The 23,922-nt window shown below is 43.9% G+C and overlaps 1 protein-coding gene across 5 annotated transcripts in view; it reads right to left on the reverse strand.

The window, feature by feature from the left end:
- Positions 1 to 23,922, reverse strand: part of GLI3 (GLI family zinc finger 3) — a 276,887-nt gene that overhangs the window by 12,882 nt on the left and 240,083 nt on the right. For all 5 annotated transcript variants that reach the window (XM_084796219.1, XM_084796220.1, XM_084796222.1 and 2 more), the window contains exon 11: positions 1,042 to 1,191. In XM_084796219.1, the coding sequence (XP_084652345.1) occupies positions 1,042 to 1,191 (150 nt within the window). The remainder of the gene's footprint in view (positions 1 to 1,041; positions 1,192 to 23,922) is intronic.

Below are 23,922 nucleotides of genomic sequence, written 5' to 3' on the forward strand. Positions count from 1 at the left end.
CACAAAAGTTCATTAATATGGCTTTGTGTCCATACAAAGCCATGGAATCTGATCATGTTTGTAAAGGGCCTTTAAGATGTAAAGTACCAGCGCTGCGCAGTGCCCAGAGCACCCCTGAGACAAAGTGCAGGCTCCCTGCAGCCCCAGCCCACTTCACAGGCTCACACTCCACCACGGAGACTGAGCAAAGCGCGAGCAGAAGACAGCTGAGGGCCTCTGACTACACCTTACCCAAAACACTTGGGATAAGAAGTGGTGTGAGGTTTTTTTTTTTTTTTTAAGACTTTAGAATATATGCACGTACCTTTTGAGACATTATGGAGACAGATGGTTCATTTATGTTCCATGTCATACTCACACAGACTAACAATAACATTATGCAACAGTTTTAGCGCACACATGTTGAGACTACAGGTGGCTGCAAAGGTTGTGAACAGGGTTCTCTACTTGGGACACTATGTTAGCACCCGGAGCCTTGTGTGCGGTAGTTAAACACGTCACGGTGAGGTACACCCTGAGCCCAGCATTTTTTGAATTCTGTTTTTAATAAAGAATGCTTAACTTAGGGCTCATAAGATGGGTCAAAGTGCACGCTGTGGCAACATGGCCTCCTGAGTTTGATGCCTGTAACACATGTAGAGGTGCATGGAGGGAGGGAGGGAGAGAGGGAGGCAGCTCTACCAAGACCCTTTGACCACTACACACACAAATAAGATGAACTGAAAAAAAGAGCAACGTTATGCTTTGCCCTGCAGCGTGCTGAACTATGAAGACATGGCAGCCACGGAAGCCATCAGCTCAGGGAGCGAGCCGGTCACCTCATGCCTGCTTGCTGCTATGCAGAGATGGCCCTAATTAAAGTCCAACTTGAAGGTCCTTGCTACAAACAGTGCTCTCTCTCTGCTCTTACTACCACCCAAGTACCCTTTCAGAACCAGGCCCAACAGCATGCAAAGCTCTTGAAAACAGAGAAGACCTGAGAGCAGAGTGTCACGCTCGCCTCGGAGAGGGGACACTGAGGCTGCCCCGGTGCGTACTCACTGTACATTTGTGTGGCTTCTCGCCGGTGTGCCTTCTCATATGCACTACCAACATGTACTGGGCTTTGAAGGGCTTCTGCTCTCTGGAACATTCCAGCCAGCGGCACACAAACTCCTTCTTTTCTCCATGAATGTGGTCATTATTGATATGCTGGGGTTGAGAAGAGAGGGAAAAAAATTCAAATGTATTAGGCATTTCTAAAAGCAACAAAAGGAAGTGAAAAAAAAATGCTTGAATTTTAAGCCTTGTAGATCACACGAATAACTTCCCTACATCACAGATTTTTAAAAAGTTCTGGTACAGGCATTTCTAAGACACATTTGCTCTTGCTAACTGACTGTGAAGCGAGAACGGGCAAGACGATTGGGAGTAAGCTGGGCGGCCAGAAAAAAAAATATGTGTGCCTGAAATCTGAAAGAGCACGGGTTAAGCCTGAGTTCTGCAAAGAATGTGTACAAGGCAAGGTGAGCTGCTCTGTGCTCTTTGTTCTCTATTGGGTTTTAGGACAGAATTGCAAGTGTCCTCTCACTCTCCTGTGTGTGTGTGTGTGTGTGTGTGTGTGTATGTGTGTGTGTGTGTGTGTGTGTTGGGGTGGGATGGGGGTCCACACGAACACACATGCACCCAGGATTCCACGACGGGGCTTAAGAAAAGGCAACTTTGGTTCAGATTTGGAACAATCCCTTCGTGAACAGTAACCACAGAGAACTGGGCGCTAAGAAAGAATTTATGATGGTCATCAAATGGCTCAGTGTTTCCATCCAGCTCTAGAACTCTAATAGGTTAATTGTGTTCTCAGATTTTTTTATTTTATGTGGATGAATGTTTTCCTCGCAAAAATGTGTGTGTGAAGGCCAGAGAGGGGATCAGGCCCCCAGGACCTGGAGTGACAGGTGTGTGACGGTGCCATGGTTGTTGGTAGGCAACAACTGCTCTTAACCACTAACCCAGTGGATCTCAACCTTCCTAACACTGTATCATTTATACAGTTCTTTATGTTGTGGTGACCTCAACCATAAAATTATTTTCCTTGCTATTTAATATCCATAACTTTGCTACTGTTATGAATCTAGTATGAATATCTGTTTTTCTATAGTCTCAGGTGGCACCTGTTTAAGGGTCTTTTGATTACAAAGGGGTCATGATGCACAGGTTGAGAAACACTGCACTAAGCCATTTTTCTACACCCAATTTTTTTAAAACAAGCAAACAAATGAAGATAGATCTCCCCAAATTCCTCATCAATTCAAGGCTTTAGGGTCAGTTTTAGCCTACATCTTTAGAAGGACACGTGAAGTGCCTTCCAAGAGGAAACATGAAAAGCCTACAGCAATACCTGAGGAGGAACAAGGGAGCTCTCCACATAAAACTTCAGTGAATATGCCTTTAGTGAGAGGAGTGCAGGCCTCCAGTGCCAGCACTCGAGAGCCTGAGGAGGGAGCACTGACAGCTAGACTGATCGCACAGTGAGGCCAAACACCGAAATCAATTAAGCCCACATTCAGTAAGTTTAATATATGTAGACTATGAGGGAGATTTTTATTCTGCTTTTTATTCTCTGGCCATGTTGTGTTTTATTCGCCTTATTTCAAGGCCACCAGGTACACTTCTTCAAGTATACACATATGCATCTCTTAAAATCCATCCGGTAATTAAGGCCCTCTTGAGCTCTGTTGTCGCAGTGACCCAGCATTTGATACACGCCTCTGAACGCTCTGGCTTGGGTACCTAATGGTAATTTTCTGCTACCACAATAGGCCTTCTAATGATTATTCTTCTAGGAAGCTGATTGCCTAAGGATAAAAATTTTGCATGGAAAAAAAAATAGCTTTCTGTGTTGTTTCTACAAGTTAAAACTGAATAAAGGCAGAAGAAGGAAGTCATTACTCTCCTCTCCTTGAACAGCAGTCCAAATGCCTGATGAACATCAGTGAGCAGCATGTGACAGCACACTCATGGAGGCAATCTTATCCTGTAGGGACAGTGTGCAAAAGACCAGGGTGACAGCAGAACCGTTCTCCTGCTGGACTTCCTACTGTAAACCAGCTGTCCCGGGGAGCCGTATCTTAGACGCTACAATTGTGCACATAACCCACAAAGAGAAGAGAACAGATGTGCATCACAGGGAATGCAATGGTGCAGTGAGTAGTCCCAGGCAACCGCCATGGCTAGCACATTGCTCTGGATGGTCCCGAATGTGACCTGAAGGACTTTTGAGAGTCTGCACATAAACTTTTCGGTGAGAGAGAAATAGATAAGCACATAGGACCACTCCCTTATATTGCTATTGTTCCAGTTTTCCTATTATTGAAAATGAACAAATTGGCCCTCGTCGGACAGAAATTGGCCCATGGAAAGAAGATAGAACACAAGGGAGGAAAGAAGAAAACTGGAGGGAAGAGGATGAAATACAGAGAGAGGAAAAAGGAATGACTGTATTTGGAAAACCCAACTCCATTCATGCTGAAAGGCCTGCTAAGTTTCACGTCCTCATGCCCAGATGGCGGCTGGTGCTTGGCAGTTACGCAGTATCTATTGAGCTGAGCTGATCTGCGCAGCAAAGTAAAGATTGCCAGCAAAAGACATTGCCCCAAACACTGATTTATTTTAATGCAACTTTGCTTCAACCGGTATTTAGTGGGTAGTATTTCATTACTATAAAATTACTCTTAGGGATTTAAAAAAAAAAAAAGGATTTTAAAGATATCCAGACATGGCCACTCTTTCCCTAGGGGAGCAGAGGGTACAGTGATGGTGACGTTCTCTCTTCTCATGCCTTCAGGGTGGTGTGTGCTGAGCCTTACACTAGGCTCAGCAATGGGAGTGAGGCAGACATAATTTCTGCCCTAAGGAAATTACAGTCTCCCAGAGGAAAACAGATAATAACTTAAATTACTGTATAATTACAGTTGTGATAAGCATTATGAAGGGAAATAATGGGTTTCATAAAAACACGTACCAGGGGTCCAAGATCAGTGTGGCATGTCAGGGATCAGGGGTCAGTTCAAATGGAACTTCACTGAACCTGGAAGATGGACGAAGCCTCACCAAGTGTGCGGGCTGTGATGAGAGTGGAGGAAACTGGGGGAGGTGGATGGGGGGGCTATGGCAGACAAACAACACAGGAGCACTTGCTGAAGGTCAGATCCTGGTACCTTTGAGGACAGTGGCGACGCCCACAGACAGCAAGAAAGAACTTGCCCGGCAGACCTGGCAGGCTACAGACACTCTTGCGCTTGGCGTGGTGTGCGGGCAGCAGCTCTCGGTGGACCTAAAGGGACACTGCTCAGATGGTCCGGCATGGGCTAGCGGGCCACAAAAAAGCAACATGCTTCTTCCGGTCTCCAGCAATAAGGCTACAGGTCTAAGCCCAAAGAACACGCCTGCCGCCATGGAAGACATCAGGGCCAAGTAACTGGAGCTGCTTAGGGAGCCTCCTGAACAGCAGCAGGAGGGGCCCACAGTGGGTGAAGGATAATAAAAGACTCATCTTCCTCCAACCTGCTGACACACCCAAAAGATTGGACATGAGAGGTCCCCTGAGGTGACCTGGACTCTAGTACTTTCACAGGAAGTGAAAGAGGAAGGGCAACAGGTATCCAGCTCACAGACAGGCCCTGTGAGTGGCAGGGAGGAGGGAGCTCTGGACTAGGTCTAAGCTGAACACACCAGGTACTTGAAAGTGGCCGGGCAGTTAGGAACCTGCATGTAACAGCATTGAAGTTTGCCTCTAAGCAGGGAGAACAAGAGCGAGCGAAGGAGTACAGTCACGGGGAACATCAGCTGTGCTCGTGTTGCCTCAGCGGGGGATGCTGAACAGAGCAGCAGGCAGGCCCCAGTGTTGTCATCTCAAGATGGGGATGAGCAGCAAGGATTGGTGGTAGATAATCAAAACTCCATGTCCTGCAGGACTAGCTTGTAAAGGAGACCGTCTCAAAGGGTTTTACTAAGTTTCCTAAAACTGTTCTTAAATTCAAACTTAGAGATTATGAGTGTGTGTGTGTACGCGCACCTATAAAATTATCTTTATGTAAAGGACATTCAACAGTCTAAAGGGGAAGTGAGTAGGCAGTCAGTTGCCATAAGGAAATAGCAAGGTATCTCTCTGCCTATGTGAGACTTTCAAATGTGTTTAACACTTAAGAGATTTTATTTTTAGGGTTTAGGAATTATAAATTAAAATTCTAAGAAATCATAGGCCTCATGTGGTTGTAAGTTTTTGTTTTTGTTTTTTTGTTTGTTTTGTTTTGTTTTGAGACAGGGTTTCTCTCTGTGTAGCCTTGGCTGTCCTGGACTCACTTTGTAGTTTGAGACCAAGCTGGTCTCAAACTCACAGAAATCTACCTGCCTCTGCCTCCCCAAGTGCTGAGATTAAAGGCGTGTGCCACCATGCCCAGCTGGTTGTAAGTTTTAAATAGTTACTTTCCTTTAAAAATAACTGTTTGGTCTCTGTGGATATAGGTCAGTTGAGCACTCACAAGGACAGAGAGATACTGGTGGCCCGAGCAGTGAGAACCATGTGCCAATTTGGTTCATAATTATCTCATTATGATAAACCCATATATACATATAGGGCTAGCAAGGTTTTCCTGTATAAAACCAGACAGTATGTATCAGGCTATGCTGTCAAGGCTCGCCTGACACCAGCTGTATACCCGTATCTGTGATTTCAGTGAGCTACTCACTCATGGATGCCAGACATTCTCACAGGCCAAGAAACACTTCTTAACATTTTCTTTTCAGTTACTTAAAGCCATAAACTGATCCTTAGATGATGACATCATCTCAAGGGCTATACACACACATCATCACCACCACCACCATCACCAGCAGCATCACCAATAACAACAACAACAACAAAACCCCAGTGGTCTGGATCTGACCTATGGGTTTATCATTTGCTTGCTCCCAATTGAGATGGTTTCAAAGGCTTCCTTCTTATACTAACATTTGCCAGGTTATTCCTCAGACACGAAAAAGTACAAGTAAAAGGATGTAAGTAATCACATTAAAGAAAGGAATCTAGAAGGTGTAAAAACCAGGTTGCTAGGAAAAATATAAGTGTCTGAGACAGAGAGAGAGAGTTCGACCATGAACTCTTCACTTTATGCACCATTTTAGGTTTCAGTCAACAGTGCACTCACTGCCATCCAAGGTCACCGAGAGTCACACACAGCGAATCAACATTGAACATTCAGGCTGATTTCAAGTGATGCTGGCCTCAAATTCGGTGGCCGTGAGCTTATATGTGGCTTCACTGAAAATTTCACTTCCTCATGGTGTCAATGTTAATCAAATATATAAATAATTTAATTGAAGGGAAAATAACACATGATTAAATTCCAAACTAATCCAACACTTCGACATGCAATTTGCCAGAGGCCCATGAACCAGAAAGAGATAGATGACACAAATTACAGTGCTGTGTGTGTGAGCCACTCTAAATGCTCCCTGTCTGAATAAACAGGGGACACTGGGACCCGCAGCATCCCAACAAAGGCAAAGTCCAAGGATGAGACTTCCGGTTGAAAGTGCATCTGGCTTAAGATGTGACAGTTTATAAAATGAGCGTAAGTGGCATAATGATCAGATTAGGAGGTGCTAGTTAGTAACTGTGGTCAAGCCTTTAGCAGGATGAACCCAGGTCATAGTTCCATCTTCCTCACTCACCCTGGGCTGTAAGAGCCTGGAGAAAGGCAGGAGACCTCAACAGCTGGCTAGCCAATGGGGGAGGTGGAAGGCACCTCTTTATTTCAAGGGATTCTCTTTAGGGAGCTCTGGCCCGTTTGTCAACCAAGGCGACTTGGAGAGGGGCAGAAGAGAGGCCTGAAGGAAGGGGAAGCTTTTCTTGTCACTAGCAGCAGGAGAATGGAAGCCTACAATGGACTTCACGGAGCTAATCAGGGCCCTTTCTTCTTGCTTCATTATGTGAGGGAGCTCAGAGCAGGCAGTTTTCCTAACCTTCAGCTGAGACACGCACGGCCCCTCCACACTGTAAGGGTGCGCACACAGCCGTACATAAAGCTGCTATTCAATCAGTTCTCGAAGCTTGGAGGTGCGTTCCGCTTTTGTTCTGGCCCGTCTCCCTTGGCCAGATTTAATTTCCACTTGGAAAGCACGCTCCCTAGATAAGGAGGGTCAGTTCTTAGGAACTCCCTGAGGAGGGGAAGATACAGCGCTCTTCAAAGCTGTGCGGAACATTCATTCATGCCACCTACTGCCTAAGGCGACTCACACATCAGTAGACAAACACCGGCTGCCCCCAAAGCAGGATCCTGACAGAAAGGAGCACATTTCTCCCACTGCTTCCAGGAAAGAAATTCCTGTTAGGTACACCCACAGGCAGCACTACCGGGACAAGCAAATCTTGAACCTTTCAAACAACAGCCAATACCATTTGTTGGCTGTGCTGGTCATCCTGTCTCCACCTGTTTCCCAAGTAACACAGCATTTCCACTAAGCTAAAAGGATCTCACATATGTGTCGCCAGGCTTTTCACAGTACAAGGTACATGTGAAAGCAGAAAAATACTGCACAAGTGTCTGTGATTCATATTCTCTCTCTCTCTCTCTCTCTCTCTCTCTCTCTCTCTCTCTCTCTCTCACACACACACACACACACACACACACACACACACACACACAAAGTATTATGGATGTGACTGACTGAAAGGGGACTAGACAGTAGTGTTTCATGTATAAATACCTAAGAAAGTGGCAGTGAACCATGGCCTAATGGCCTACAGTTCTCAGGCTCCACAGCCTCTTGCTGTGGCTGAGACTTGCTCTCCCCTTGGTTTGACCTACTGTAAATGCTCTGGCTGCGTATTTTGTATCTAGACCCATGAACATGCCACCATTCAGATGTGGTGGTCACATTTTTTACAGAACCCATGGTAGCCATCCCAACTCAGGCTCTGAGAGCAGGTGGGGTTGTCACACTTTGCCCCTTGACTCTGTTTTCGAGAGAAAGGAAAAAAACAGAAACATTTACAACAGGATGTCGGATTGGCAATATCCAAACCATCCCGAATCTTCCTAATGCCATCAGACTAGCTTGTGAATGGGCTGCAGCGAAGGAGCACATGCCAGTCACTTCTCAGGCTTGCTGAAGAACTGTGCTGGGCAGCTTTCTATTCTGCCCTAAGCTGAGACATAAAGAAGTAAACAATCATAAGAAAAAGTTCAATCTCAATTTGTTTCTTGGGTTTATACATCTATTCTCTCTTGATTTGGGCTCCCAGAGACATCTGTGGAAAGGAGAAAATGATTTAGACTTCATTAAAATTTAATTCACAATAAAACCCATTTGGGGGAGGGAGAGAGAGAGAGAGAGAGAGAGAGAGAGAGAGAGAGAGAGAGAGAGAGAGAGAGAGAGAGAAAGAGAGAGAGAGATGATTTACCTAAAAGAAAAGCCAATTCCCTAAGAATTCCTCCCACTTTACATCTGAGCTCAGCTGCCATCTTCTCGTGGGCATTACCTGATAAGCAGTATGCCTGAAAAGTTCTATGACTGTCATGGCGTGGATTATGTTAGAGACACATAGTGATTGGATTTTTTTAAAGCATTTGGAGGCAGAAATAGAAAAACGGCGCAAATCACAAACTATCAGGGCTGAAATAGGCCCTATGTATCAATATGCACTTTAATTTCAGATAAACAAAATAATTTAAATTGTTTTGGTGGCACCTGCCAATCTTTCAAACAGATTATTTAAAAAGCTGTAGCAGCTTGCTGGGGGTGGGGGGGTGGGGGGGGAGGGGATTCTCCAGCGACTTCATGGAATGACCACTCCAGCTCCAGCTGGTTAACAAGAATTCTGACCTGTCTGCCGCTGTCTGACACACCATAAAACCAAACAGGAAAACATCACAAACTTAGAAACAGCACTTTAAAAAAATAAAACGCAACGTCCAATTTCTGATCTGTGAACATTCAGTATTAGGGCGAGTTGGAGAAACCTGTGCTTGCTGGTTAGAAATCCCCGTTGACAGGTGTCTAGCACAATTATGCAACACAATCATTTCTTTTATGAGTAAAGAAATTGAAGTTGTTTAAAAAGGCAAACATTTTCTATGAATGAGGGGCTTTGCATTAAGAACAGAAATAAATGGGATTAAAACACAAATCCGGGGCTGGATAGATGGCTCAGAGGTTAAGAGCACTGGCTGCTCTTCCAAAGGTCATGAGTTCAACTCCCAGCAACCACATGATGGCTCACAACCATCTTTAATGAAATCTGGTGCCCTCTTTGGCATGCAGTCGTTACATGCAGACAGAACACTGTATACATAATAAATAAATAAATCTTTAAAAACATTTAAAAAATAAAAATAAATAAAATACAAATCCAACCCAGTCCCTGCAAACCAACACTGAGGAAATGTGCGTGTGCAGTCCATGGAAAGAAAAATCCATTGTTACTCACAGGGGAAAAAAAAAGTAGACAAGGAAGAGTAAGGTTTGGGCACAGGCTACGATACGGATGAACACTGGAGATGTGCTGCATGAAGGGGCCACGGAGCAAAGTACAAACAGTGTGCAGTAATTCTGCAACCTCCAGGCTAAGTTAACCTACGCAGGAAGAAAGCGGATGGCTACCTGTGCATGGGATACAAGGAGAAAAGAGAATGGTAACTGAGGGCTATGGTGCGATAAAATATTCAATATGCTAAATTGCTGCATACTTTAAGTGGGTGAATTATACAGTATGTAAATTATATCTCAATAAAGACATCATACGCTTACACACAAAGGGGGGGGGGATCACAAAAACCTACGTGCCTGTGCTGTAAGGGAGTCCGAGGAGGATGTGGGGAAACAGGAAAAGCAACAGAAGAAAGGGCAGGAGGTACGAAACCGCTCCAGGGCTTCTCTTCTGTGAGACTAGGGGCGGGGGTCTTCCAAGCAACCTTCCATAGAAGCTCAAGGTTCCGCGTATAAATTCCCTCCCCTCCTGTCCCCCCCTGCCCCCCCTCCTGCCCCCACGTAGGATAAGCTGGAAGGAAACATTCTGAGGACACTACTTCCTGGTAGATTTCACAGAGGACTCAAGAGTGAACAATCTGGGAACAGCATGAAAATGAATTATGCTTTCTTTTTTATTTCTCATCTTCATCGTTCAAGTTATTAAAGTGAGTGAGCAAAGTGTGTGGGGGGAATTTTAAACTTGAGTTGGTAAAGCCAAACAGGAAGCATCACAAACTGACATGAGTTCCAGTGAGGGAATGGGAAACCAGGCTTGATTAGGAAAAAGCGGCTCCTTCCTCTCCTCATGACAGCCCCGAGCACTGTGGGACTAGGGGTGGGGGGGTCTTCCACCCCTCTCAGGTCTGCTTGTTGTTTCCGGGAAGGTACCAACCCGAGATGTAGGATGTAATTTTTCTACTTGATCCTACTCACACCCCCAAGAAGGCCTAGATTCATGTAGAATAATAGTTACGGACCAAAAAGGTAAGCGAGCTTAAGCTTAAGGAAGCCCAGATTTTCCAGCTTTAAAAAATTAACTAATTGATTAATTCTAGTGGAGACTGACTGTGGGAGGGCCTCACCTATGCTACGCAAGTTCTCTGTCAGCTGTGCCACCTTCTCTTTTAAACACAACAACAACAACAACAACAACAACAACAACAACCACCCCTCTGGTCCCTGCTAAATTGCCTTGAATTTGTGCTCTTCCTCCCTCAGCCTAATTAGCCGGAACTGTACCACAGGCCCCCACAAATGATAGTTTTAAGAAGAAGCAGATAAAATAAGCACCCACAAAGCAAAACAAACAAACAAAACAACAAAGCCTCATTGCTAAAGCTGTTTAAATAAAACTTGGCAAAGAGAACATCTCGCTGCTGCGGACAGCCGGCTAAGGGCTATTGCTCTCCTTGAACGCTGTGAGTTCCTGGCTGCTTTACAGAAACACACTTGTCCCTCCTCTCTTGAGCAAGGGTTCTTTACAAGAAACTTTCAGTTTCTTAGCCAGGCATGGCGGTGTGAACCTATAATTCCATCCCCTGGAAGGCTGAGGCAGGAGGATTGGAAGTTTGAGGCCATTTTGGGTTACAATGTGTCACAAAACAACAAAAACTTTTAAACAACATAAAAAACTTTCAGTTTCTATCCAGGAAGGACCAATATTCAAATGCCAACAAGGAGTTATCTAGATGTCCCATCTGACTTCGGCACACGTACCCATGTACCACCCTAGTCTCTTCGCTGTAGTGAGGATAACAAACCCACAAACTCTTTTTTTAAATTTTATTTTGTTAATTTATTCATATTACATCTCAATGGTTATCCCCTCCCTTGTATCCTCCCATTCCTCCCTCCCTCCCATTTTCCCCTTACTCCCTTCCCCTATGACTGTGTGACTGAGATCCAGAGGATCCTAGAAACCTACAAGAAGAACATTATGATAGACAGATTTGGGCCCAGGGGTCCTGCTCAAACTAAGGCACCAGCCAAGGACAATACAGGCAGTAAACTTCAAACCCCTACCCAGATCTAGCCAATGGTCAGAACATTCTCCATAGTTGAGTGGAGAGTGGGGTCTGACTTTCACACGTACTCTGGTGCCTCACATTTGACCACGTCCCCTGAATGGGGAGGCCTGGTGGCACTCAGAGGAAGGATAGCAGGCTACCAAGAAGAGACTTGATATCCTATGAGCATATACAGGGGGAGGAAGTCCCACAAACTCTTTTTAAAGCAAAAGTGACTTGGATTTAACTACCCCAAAGAGACATAGACAAGATGAAGCCTGAAAGGGTTGGCTAGTCCTCTCGAATTCTGTGGATACCTAGAGGAAGAAGATAGTGTTAACCGCGTCATCATGGATGACAGATAATTTAGAAAATCCATCTTCTGAAAGGATCATCTATTTCATTCATCTCTTTGCAGTGAACAAGCCCATCAGGTGCACGGTTTGTACCTGTCCAATAGCTGTACTGGAGGTGCAGGGAAGGTCACCCTTCTGCTCCCAGCTGCTTCTCAGCTCAGCTCCATGGGCCTCTCTCTGAGCAGCCATAAAATGCAGCCTCTCACAGGGACTGAAAGAATTCATCATTCACTTGTGTGGATCATGCCCAGAAATCCAGCATGTCTAGGAAGCATTACCAAACCCAGACAGCGTGTGTATGCCAAGGTCAGGTTTTCAGAAGCATGACAGTGTCCTGGAGTATTAACGTCTTCCCACGCCGTGTGGCTTTCTCCAGCAAAAGGGAGAACGACAGGGGTTTCTTTGTATATGGCGTCTGTATAGTTTCCTCTGCTGAAATAATTCTTACTTTGTTTCAAAATTTCAAAAGTAAGTTCGAAACATAAAAGTATTTATAATAGCACTTCTTGGGTTTTTAATTTTAAAGTGTTTAATTTTCTTACTAGCTTTAGGAATGGAGAATATTCAGATATTATGCCTCCCCCTCAACTATGAAAACAAATGCAACCTTCTCTTTTTTTTTTTAAATGCAAGCTGCTAGGACTTACACATTGTCTAAAAGTAGCAAGATGTTAACCTTTAATTTCTTCATGATCCTGGGAACCCACGTGGAGCTTGGCACCCAAGCACTGGCCCCTGTAAGAGGGCTAACACAGAAGTATGATTATGAAAAAACTATCCATTTAAACGTGAATGGAAAAAATGAGAGCCAGCTTTTAGCAGGCAGCTGCTTTCTCCACTGCTCCATAAACCCAGGCTTCCTCTGCAATGCTGAATTATGATTCTAACATCACAACCACCAGGCCTTCAGCTGTCACACCAATTTAAATGTTTGACATCACAGTCTGATCACGAAAACATTTGTCCAAATTGAAATAGGTCCGAAAACATTTAGGTTTCAAACAGATTTGGATAATCTACATCTCATAGTTTAGGGAAAGACAAGAATTTCTCCCCCCCCTTGGGGGGGCGGTGCGCATGCAGGAATTGGGGTGAGGGAGGGAGGAGAGAGTTCCTCCTCAGGGATATGGGAACCAGTGGACACTGGCTCTGTTTTCCTCTGTTGCTTTGCCAGACGACCCTCTGCTTCCACTGAAGCAGATGCTTTAGTTTGGGTGGGGCTGGGTGACCAGCAAGCTATGTTGTCTGTCCACCTGTCTACGTCAGTTCTGCACAGACAACTACAACTGACTTTTCATATGGTACCAGAGATTCAAATCTAGCCAAGTATTCTTATACAGCAAGCCATCTCTGCAGTCCAAGAATTTATAAAATAGACTTATTCAGAGAGAAGGCTGACAGGTCATTTTGGTACCAACCACAGTCTAAGCCATATCCCTGGACTGTGTGTGTGTGTGTGTGTGTGTGTGTGTAAGTGTGTACACAGGAGGATGGCAGCAACTGCTGACAGAAACACAGGTAAATCTTAGCCCATCTTTTGCCACTATATTGACTCGTTTTTTGCACTACTAACTCCCAGGTTTATTTGAGGCATAACTGTCATATGCTAAGTACTGAAGGTGCAAGATGAATTAAGACATGCCCATTGGATCACAAACAGGGACTGAGTCCTGAGAGACCAGAAGGAATGCTGTCTGAGAATTAACCTTTGCATCCCAGAGCCTTCTTCTCTTTTCCATCCTCACAGCATGAGAAGTGAGCATGCTCAGTGAGCAGGGCTACTCAGGTTCATGTGATTACACCAGAGGAGGGGGAGACCTTGGGACACCGCACTACGCATGCTTCCCAGCATGCAGAACTATTAATTTTAGCATTTTCCAGTCATCTTCATCACCAACCTCCCTGCCGCGCAGAGCTTCTCCTGAATGTTTCAGTCTGTTACTGCTGCTATAGCCAAGTAGATTCATAACGCACCCTAAGTATATGGTACCAACTCACTTTAGAATTAGATTGTAATGTTCTATACCATCCTAGCAGGAGACAGAGTTTATAGGAGGAAAGCAAGTTTAGTCTTTAGTCTATATGCACTAATTATGTGCTGTGTGTAGTACAATTGAGTAAAGCAAAATTCTGAGAAGATGCTACTTGAAATGTATAGGAACAAGTAAAAAAAAAAAACAAAATGGAAAAAGTGCTTTACAAAAAAAGAGGGATGAAAAAAAGGCTACACAACTGAGCTCAATCCAGAGCAAAGAGAGAAGCACCAGAGACCAGTGGTTCTCAGCCTTCCTAATGCTGTTGCCCTTTAATACAGCTCCTCATGTTCTGGTGATCCCAAACCATAAAATTATTTTGTTGTTATTCCATAACTGTACTTTTGCTACTTCTATGAATTGTAATGTAAATATCTAATTTCAGGAAATCGGATATGTGACATCCAAAAAGGTCAAGCTCATGTGTTGAGAACCAGTGACATAGAAAAAAGGATTACAGATAGAGAGTCAAGGTCAAAAAGAGCACACAGCATGCTGGGAAGTGATGTCAAGTGTAATATGAATGGGCAGGGGAAAGAGAGGTGGGAAGGGGAGGGAGGGAGGGAGGGAGGGAGAGGGAGAGAGACAGAGACAGAGATAGATAGAGAGAGAGCATGGGTAAACTATAGGAGGGGAAGAGTACTCTATGACACTCAGATCTCATGTAAATAAGTATTTTTAAAGATGTATTTCTATGTACGTGTGTGTCTGTCTGTGTGTATATATGCCATGTGTGAGCGGACGGTCATGTACGCCAGGAGAGGGCATCAGATTCCCTAGATCTGGAGTCACATGTGACTTTGAGCTGCCCAACGTGGTCTTGGGAACACAAACTCAGCTCCTCTGCAAGAACAGCAAAAGTCTCTTAACTGCCACAGCTACCAAGACTTTAATCAAGGTTACCAATGAAGTGAACTTTTTAAAAGGTTAGCTCCAGCAGTTTCCTGGAGGAGCCAGGTAACGTCATGGCAATACTCACCCTCTCACCCAAGAGATCTCTGTGGTCTTGACCATGGAGAGATAGCACTAGATTTGAGAGACACTTGGGAATAATTTGTGGATACAGATGTAAAGGTACTGTAATTTCTAGCTTAGAAAATTCGAAGACAATATCAACATTGGAAATTCTACAGACTGGAAGAAGACTGCTTCTGTTTGGGGTAGGACACAGTGAGGGCCCTTACAACATCTCTGTAGAGAAGACAACCTTATGAATCTAGGGCAGAAATGTGGCTTGTCTACTATGCACAGGGTTCTGATTTGATCCCCAGCAGACTCCCGCCTTGATGCTCTAAAAGACTAGCAGAAGGCTGAAATCTGCTCTCCTACCCCTTGGTATCCTTGATTCCCTTAAAGCACATATAGAGAATTTTACATATTTCATAAAACTGAATTTGAAAATCCCTAATCTATGTTTATTGTGCGTAGGAGTTAAAAGGGTCAGCAATTGGAAATTGTGTACCATAGTTCATACTAAAACAGAAAAATGGAAAAAGGAGACAAAGGTGAGGCTGGGAGCACTGGTGCAAGCCTGGGATCCCAACACTGAGGAACCCAAGACAGAAGTGCTGCGAGTCCCATTCCAGTCAGGTCTACAAGGCTCCAAGCCAGCCAGAGATTTACAGTGAGACAGTCCCTAGTCTCAAAGAGGAAGTGTGCATCACTTGGTATCTGTGCTGCGCTGTGGCTCCCTGTGCTGGAAGGCATGAAGGAGCTGTAGACAAACAGCCATGGCCCTTTACTTTAAAGTCATTCGTTTGAATTGTCTCTGCCTCTCCCAAGCTGACTGCCACATCCAGTCCCATGTTAAAGCCTGGAGTTGCTGCTGTGTACAGAATCGGAACAGCAAGATGAACACGCAAGAGAGGTTCACACAGACCAGGCACTGCACTTGTCTTCCCACTGACGAAGGCAGAGCCAGAGTGGTTAAGGATGTCTGTCAATAGGCAGGTAAGCCAAGTGCATTCGCTCTCCATCATGTGCTTCCAATGTCTCATCAAATTCTTACCAAGGCTTCTCACATTTGATCCTGGTCCCAATCGCTCTATTGCAGTCCGATTTCCTACTCTGTTGCTCTATTTTACTCCTGGTCTCTGTTATTGGTAAAACACTACAGCTTTATTTACTCACCGAGCTTATTACTTATTGTGTCTTCTGCTGAGCCTTACTAGAATGTGAATTTTGTAAAGACAATTATTTCAGCTGTTTTGCTTAAATGATGTATTCCAACAGTTAACCAGACTTTGGGCCACAGCTTGTGAACCCACAAGCCAGGTTCAGCCACCTGCTCTCAACAAGCTAATTACAAGAGCCAAATTAAGCAGTGAAAGCTGGAAAAAGATGATTTATTTCATGTGGTCACACTGGAAAGATGGGAAAAACAGCCAAGGATTCCTGATCCACCTTCAGGTCCTGAGTGGAGGTGTAGGTTCAGGCAGAAGGCTGGAGTCATACACATCTAAGTGGCCTCTAGTGAATATGGTCCTCTCCACCACGGACCCATCAGTGTTTTTTAGTTTTACCCTCAGGAAACACTGTCTGACAACTCAAAAATCTCTTTGTGGGAAAAAGGCTCCTTTCTGTGTGGCCTAGACTTTAGGCTTTCTCTTCGTTCTATGTGAGATTCCTGGGTGGTATTCTAATTTATTGGGGTACAGTGTTTCTATAATCTGATAACCAAAATAAAGAACACAGGTGTCTGGAACAATATCCAGCACGTAGTGAAAACTCAGTGGCTATTTGTTATAACAATATGCTGTTGGAACAAATGCGGCCCCAGCTTTAATACTTCCAGGCTGTGCTCGGAGAGTTGTGTGCTTGGAGAACCCGAGGCCCCGCAAAGGAAAACAATCTGGCGTTTGTCTACTCCCAAGGGTCTGAGAAAGCTTTCATCAGAGACACCTTTAGTCTCCTCCTGTAAAAGCTGCCTTTAATATTGCAAGTGCAGAATGAAATCTTGGGTTCAGAAAGGCACAGTACAGTTGCCTTCCTTAGTTTGTATTTGTTGCCAGTGAAAAGAATGCTAAAATTTATTTTTGCCCATGATGGTAATGTTAACATGATTTGAAGTTAAGGGCCTTGGCAATGAAGTAGTAATCTGTACTGTCAGAATTATGCTCAGCTGGCAGCAGAGAGCAAATTATCTGATGTTTTATAGTAAGTTTGTCTTGAAATAATTTAAGCTTTAACTGGAGAAGAGGGGAAAAAAAGATCCAGTTACTTGCATGAAGCTACCGTGGCACTGTCCCCTGGCTATTGCTCCTGCCCACGCTTTACGCCAACATTTCTTCTCCATGCAGTGCTGTTAAATACAAAAGACCAAAGGGCATATTTTCTCTTTAATTTGCTTGTGGAAATCTCATTAATGTCATGGAAATTTTGCCTCACCATGACTAAAGTGTTTGAAGAAAGAAATCAGGAAGTAAGGTTGATCGCATAAATTTCCATTGGAGAAATAAAGCAGTAAAATGCTTTACATAGAAACACTGTAGTTTAAAATGTCCAAGGTTGAAACTTGGGGAAAAAAATTAGTAGTGAAGGCCATAGGCTGTGCGGAGTGGCAGTTCATCTGAGAGACGTGACAAGGCGCCTGCCTGAAGCTGGGCATTGTCAACCCTCATGTGGAAAACCATTCCCAAGGTGGGTTGATTTCTTCATTTTCAGCCTTTTCTGTCTTTTTGTTTTATTTTGCCTTCACCTCCTCAACAAAGTAAGGATTTTGTCCCCATTTATTCCTAAAAATACGTTTTTAACTTGGAGAATGCTCCCATAAGAACGTAGTTTTACAAGCATTTTTCATAGGAATATCTGGCTAGTAAAGTGATCAACTTTCTAAAACTTTCACTGGAGTCTTTTCTTTGACCCTTCAAGCTCATGCATTCAAAATATAAAAGGCTTTCACCATGGTCTCCACATTACCTACAGAAAATTAGTGCAGTGTGGCTATATATTGGTGAATTTACAATATTCTCTAAGGTGGGAAACAGTGAATGCATATTTACAAAATAAGCCAGAGACGAGGTAACTGAACTTTGCTGCCTGAATACTTACAGATAGTACTCTTATCCTTGTTTTAATTTAAATTGGGTACAAAATGTCATCTGTGATATTTCATTTGTCATGCACCGCAAACACAATACAGACACGAAAACAATATTCTGCTGCGGAAAGGTGGCAAGCTGGCTGTGGGCCCTGTGTACCTAGGCCCATCCTACCCACCATGGATGGATGCTCGTCAGTTGTGCAGGACCAGAAGAACATGGAAGCCATATCGCAGTCATCCTTAGCATTGCTTTGCTTTAGTCTCAGTTTCCAGGGACCTGGGACGCAGGTACACACATTGTGCCACGCACGCTGATCTCACCAAGCCTGCTCTCTCCCCTGTTTCTGTAATGCCTTTCCCTGGTTAGTTCTTCACTTGTTATCTCCCACAGGAGAGAAGTTCAAAAAGTTCCTTGGCGTTGTATGTGATGGACTCCTAGCATAGAGCCCAGACCTAAATGCTTCACCTCCAGAGATGAAAGTGAGGGGGAAAATGTGTAGAGTCTGCTCATTTGATCCAAAGGCTTCACCAGAAGAAGAAAAAATTGCCTTGAGTTTTTTTTAGTGAGACATTATAAAAAAATACACAGACAAAAGAGGGCGACATGTACCTATAAAAAGAAGACAGGGAAGCCGAAAAGGAGCAAGAGAAACAGACCTGTGTTTGCTATGATTTAATTATCTTATAGTAACAATTAAGAGGGAGTCACTGCCTCCTCCTCAACGAGGAGGAAATGCTGGTTTCTCTTTCTCCCTTAAGAGTTCACCCAGTGGGGCTGGCCAGTCACATGGCAGAAAACCATCTCTTAGAAAGCTGGGTTCGCCTTAGGCCATGCTAAAGATACAGAAGGGATGTCAGCTCTTTAAAGAGATGATGTACTTTTCCTCTTTAGAACCTGCCGCTGCAGCCACCAGGAGCCACTCTGAGTCCTGACTCAGGTGTAACCTTCTCCTTTTCGCGTCTTCTGTGTTTTTCTTTTGAATGTTGGCCAGAGCCCAAGTAGTAGTTTTCTCTGGTATCTTGCGCTGCCTTACTCTTTCTCTAAAGCTCTTCTCACTGTGCTGCTGACGTTCACACCAGCTTAACTCAAACTGTATGGGTTTCTTTCTTCCTCTTCTCCACCTCCCTCCTCCATGTAGCTGCCAACATTTACAGCTTGCCTGTCCTGGGTTTTTTTTTTTTTTTATTAATAAACTTTACTCAACCTTCCTTTTGAAGTCATTCTTACATTCTTTTATTAATGACACTCAACCCCAAAGAGAGGACCTTGATTTCCCTGGTGACATATAACATCTCTGCAGAGATGCCCCCAGATTCTTGTAGAGGTTTGATTTACACAGCCCTCCTACATATGTAGGAGTTTAACCCTCCCAGTCATATTTCAATGGTACTAAGGAGAGTGGAATCTTAAGTGTGATTATCATGTTGAGAGAAGTGGGGCTTGAGAAAACGATTAGATTAGATCATTAGGGTGGAGGTCTCACGATCTAGTGGAGAGAGAGAGAGAGAGAGAGAGAGAGAGAGAGAGAGAGAGAGAGAGAGAGAGAGAGAGAGAGAGAGAGAGAGAGAGAGAGAGAGAGAGAGAGAGAGAGAGAGAGAGAAAGACATACATGCTGGCTTCTTGTAATATGACTTAGCCAGTGCTAGTCCTTTCCATTACAGAAACAGTGTGGTGTTCTGAATTTAAAAACTGACTCCTATAGACTCATAGGGAGGTATGACATCTTTGGAAGAAGTGTGTCACTGGGGGCAGCTTTGAGGTCTCTGAAGCTCAAGCCAGGCCTAGTTGCTCAGTCTCTTTTCCTGCTACCTGTGGATCCCAACACAGAATTCTCAGCTGGCTTTCTGGCACCATGTCGGCCTGCAATGCCACCATTGCTTCCCACCATAATAATAAAGGGCTAACCCTCTGAACTGTCAGCCAGCCTCAAATCAGGGTTTTCCTTTATAAGAGTTGCCATGCTTGTGGTGTTTCTCCACAGAAATAAAACCCTAACTAAGACATGCAGTAAAATATATATATATATATATATATATATATATATATATATATATATATATTCCACAATATAACACTCATCTAGACAGACCACAGACACACAGACAGAGAGACAAACACACACACACACACACACACACACACACACACACACACACACACACACTGTACTGATTATATTTTGAAGACAAGCCAAGAACCTAGACTCCAGACTTACATTCAAAACCAATAATCAACACTATAGTCGTTAAATCAGAGACTCTTGGTTAACAGTGCTTTTGACCTCTGGTAACTTATAGTCTGGAAAGAGACATCAAGCTGAACAAACACTCTCCTCTAGTACAGATAATATGTTTGCTGTTTTTAGGGAGTACCTTCTATGTAGCCCAATGTTCTTTAATACTATATATATTTATTTATATTAACTGTAATTCCTCTTTATTTTGTTTCTGAATCGTCACTGTTAAAAAGAGCCTGGTAACCTCTCTGAATTTTCCCTCTCTTTACAGTTGTTGGTTATTTATTTTCTTTTAAAGAACACTGAAAGAAAAGGCCTCCACTCCCAGGGCCAGGGCCAACCCCCCCTCCCCCGAGACTTTACTGAGCACCAGCATCTCCACCCAGTGCAAACTATGTCTTTAAAATGCTCAACACAGAGACTCCCCCGTGGGTTAGTCAACTGCTGGCTCCTATACAAAGAAAATACTGTCTTTTGCTCCAAAGAACTTTGTGCATCAATTTAAACACAGCAAGACAGACACAATACCCCAGAGAGGAAAACCTACCTTATTACATTCCTGACCTAAGAGAAAGGATTTGCCTGTAGGACATAAAAGGAACCTGAGGAAGAGTGGAAGACAGTTCCCTAATCCTAAACATAAAAACACTCTCTAATGCAGCATGACAATGCTTTAATCGCTGACATAATTGTAAGATGGATATATAACACAGTGTAAGAAAGATAAAGCAACTTGCTTTGGGGCCTTAGAGACTTCTCCACTGTTCCGCTGTAGGCCCTCTGCATCTTATGCTTGCAGGAGTATCAGAGGGAGTTAGTGTGATATTATACGGATTCCTTCTCAGCAAGGCCGCATCTTACTCTGATGTGATCTGAGGCCTCTGGATGTGGCAAGTGTGGTAAGGGAACAGAGCCCTCTGAAGAGTGTTTCACGGCTCTTCCTGCGTTCTAGTGCAAGGCTGTGCAGCCATGCAGTCAGGGGGCAGCGGGACCATGATCTTTACTTCTTCAAACAGGAAAATCCCTGCTGGGAGAGACACCGCCATGTTCTCAGCCTGAGCAGGGGTGGAGTCACTGATTTCCTTTTATGTCTACACAAAAATATTTTCTAATCCAACAACAGTTTCTATCCAAGTTTTCCTCACGAGATGTAGCCTCATCTGAACATACTATCTCTCAAGAAACAAACAAGCAAGCAAATAAACAAACAAAAAACATCAATGGCCGAGGAGCTAAAGATGATAAAGAAACTTGACATCCGGGTACTTCAGCTACATTTTTCCTTCTTTAATATTAGATATGGGCAGAAATTTACAACATCCTTAAAAGTAGCAGCCTTGCCAACTTCACAGACTGACACTTTTACACTAGCTTTGCCTGTAACATGAGGCTGTTTCAATGTGAATACCAGTGGCAGTGTTGGAAGAATCCAAGGGTTATTCTAGAACGCAAGAATCTAATGACCACTGTTTTTTGCCTTCATTTGACTAGCAAAGCTGAACAACATACACAGTGAAAGCAAAATTCAGAAAGAGTGAGTGACAGAGGGCATTCTAGCTGGGCATCGTGTCCTTACGTTGAACATTAAATATGCCCCCAACAATGCTGTTCTGCAAGTGTTTTGCACGTGCATAGCTTTGACCTCTTTTACAGGGAGGGGTTCCTGATCATACGAACTACATCTCATCCCCTTGGTACCCCCTTTACTATACAGTAGGTGCCCATGACGTCGGGTTCCTTACAACAGCATGAACGGGGAATGTGACTTGGTAGCATGCTTCGTGTTTCTTCTCTAAAGCAAGGCTGCCTGGGGGCCAGAACTCTGAGAAGGTCTCCTCCAGGGACTTCAACACTGTAGTTTTATTCCCAGGGTTCAAGTCAGGAAATGCAAGCTCTAGGCAGACAACACTTCCAGGAGGCCTGGTGAACTCAAGAGCATTTTTTCCCTTTAATTTAAATAGTTTATGAGAAGCAGGGGTTAGGAATCTTTAAGATCATATGTGCGCACTAAGTTGGCTCTGTCGGGCCATTCTAGACCAATGTTTGGAAAGAGGAGCGAATGATGGAAACAGCCATTTGAACTGTAGAGTGCTGATGACACTTACACAGCTGAGGTAATCACAGTATGAGGTAGTTCTTGTAAGGTATCCACAGCATAGCTGCAAATCCCTGATGAGTGTCTCAAAGGACACTACTTTCTTTAGATATATTTATGAAAAATAGCTCTTTTGTAAGATTTGTGAGATCCATTCAAACAACGCTTAAGAGGTTCTGTAAAAAGCTGCTTCTCAATGTGGCAAGACGCAAGTTGTGTCAAAAAATGCTAATGAAACATTAATGGGTCCTATTCCACAGCCATGTGTTAAATAATTTCCCCTTCTGTGGTGCATCAAAAATAAATTTCCTTTTGAACTCCAATGCCTCTCAGCTGACCATAAAGTACAAAATGTGTTACTCTTAGGAGGAAAGTAAAACAATGAGACACAGTATTTCAAAGGACGACCTAAGTTTGTGGATGGGGACTCTGGGTGGTGTTCACATAATATTGGCATAAAAGAGATTCAACTTACTGCTCAGCCATGGATATTTTACCTCTACGTTACCCAGCAAATTACTCCTCAGTCTTGGGCACCAGCAGGCAAGGCATTTCCCCTTTCCATGGAGGTGGTAGGCAGTATGAACCAACGCCTCCAATTATTTTGCTTCTTTGCTTACTTTGTCATGCCAACCTTCACTTTTCAATTTAGACACATTTTCTCACGTAACTCTTTAGTCTCTATGGAGTAGGATGATTATGTGGGTTTTAACGTGTTCTGCATTTATATTTAGATAATCGTTAAGTCTTCTATTCATGTGGGTGGTGATTCTTGTTGAAAAGAGGGTAGGAAAGAGGCACATCTTTTACTTTGGATTAGGTATGGCTTCATAAGAGGACATTATTATCAATAGATGTGGAATTATAGACGGCAAAACTATTAACACAAGAAGCATGGCATGTAGACACAATCTGCCGGAAGAGCACCAGTAATACCAGTAATATGCTGAATATACTGAACAGGGCAGTAAGACTGAACACCTGTGGAAAGCCCAGATCCAGGGCAGCTACAGCACTGGCAGGAGAGACAGGCTAACCCCTCTCACAGAGCTGGCATCCTCCAGGACAGAAGCAGGCTTCCACTGCAAGGAGCTCCCTGCTACACTGTGCTCAACAGTCCCAGACCTGTGAGCGGTACTCTCGGCAAACATGGAGCAACTGCGAGAGACCTACAAACTGAAACCAGGCCAACAAGATATGGCTAGAACACGGAGATAGAATCTTGCAACAGATCTGCACGGGGTTTAGCAAGGCAGAGACCTAACTTTCGTGCAGATTTTAAGTGGCACACGGGAGCTGAACAGGGTTGGGAATGACATTCCCAACTAGAACCTCTCGATGTGAGGTACCACCTGTGGGGACCCACCCATAGCTGGACCAGAGTCTTTGACCCAGTTATACAAAGAAGGCCTGTCTTTAGGAGGGGAGAACTGGAGAAAACATGCTTCCAGAAACTAGGACCATAACTGGTACATACTACTTCCACCCGTTTCCCCTCCACACCGTTTCATCCTGTGTTTAATAACCAGTAACACTTGAGCTGGCTAGTTTCATCTTGCTCTGCTTATAGCAAACAATCTTTCTACATTGTTAAACTTTCTTCTTTAACTTTCTTGTTTTATTCTCCCAAAGAACATGGGGTG

The sequence above is a fragment of the Acomys minous genome, assembly GCF_964271855.1.
Source record: "Acomys minous genome assembly, chromosome: 9".
NCBI lineage: Eukaryota > Metazoa > Chordata > Mammalia > Rodentia > Muridae > Acomys > Acomys minous.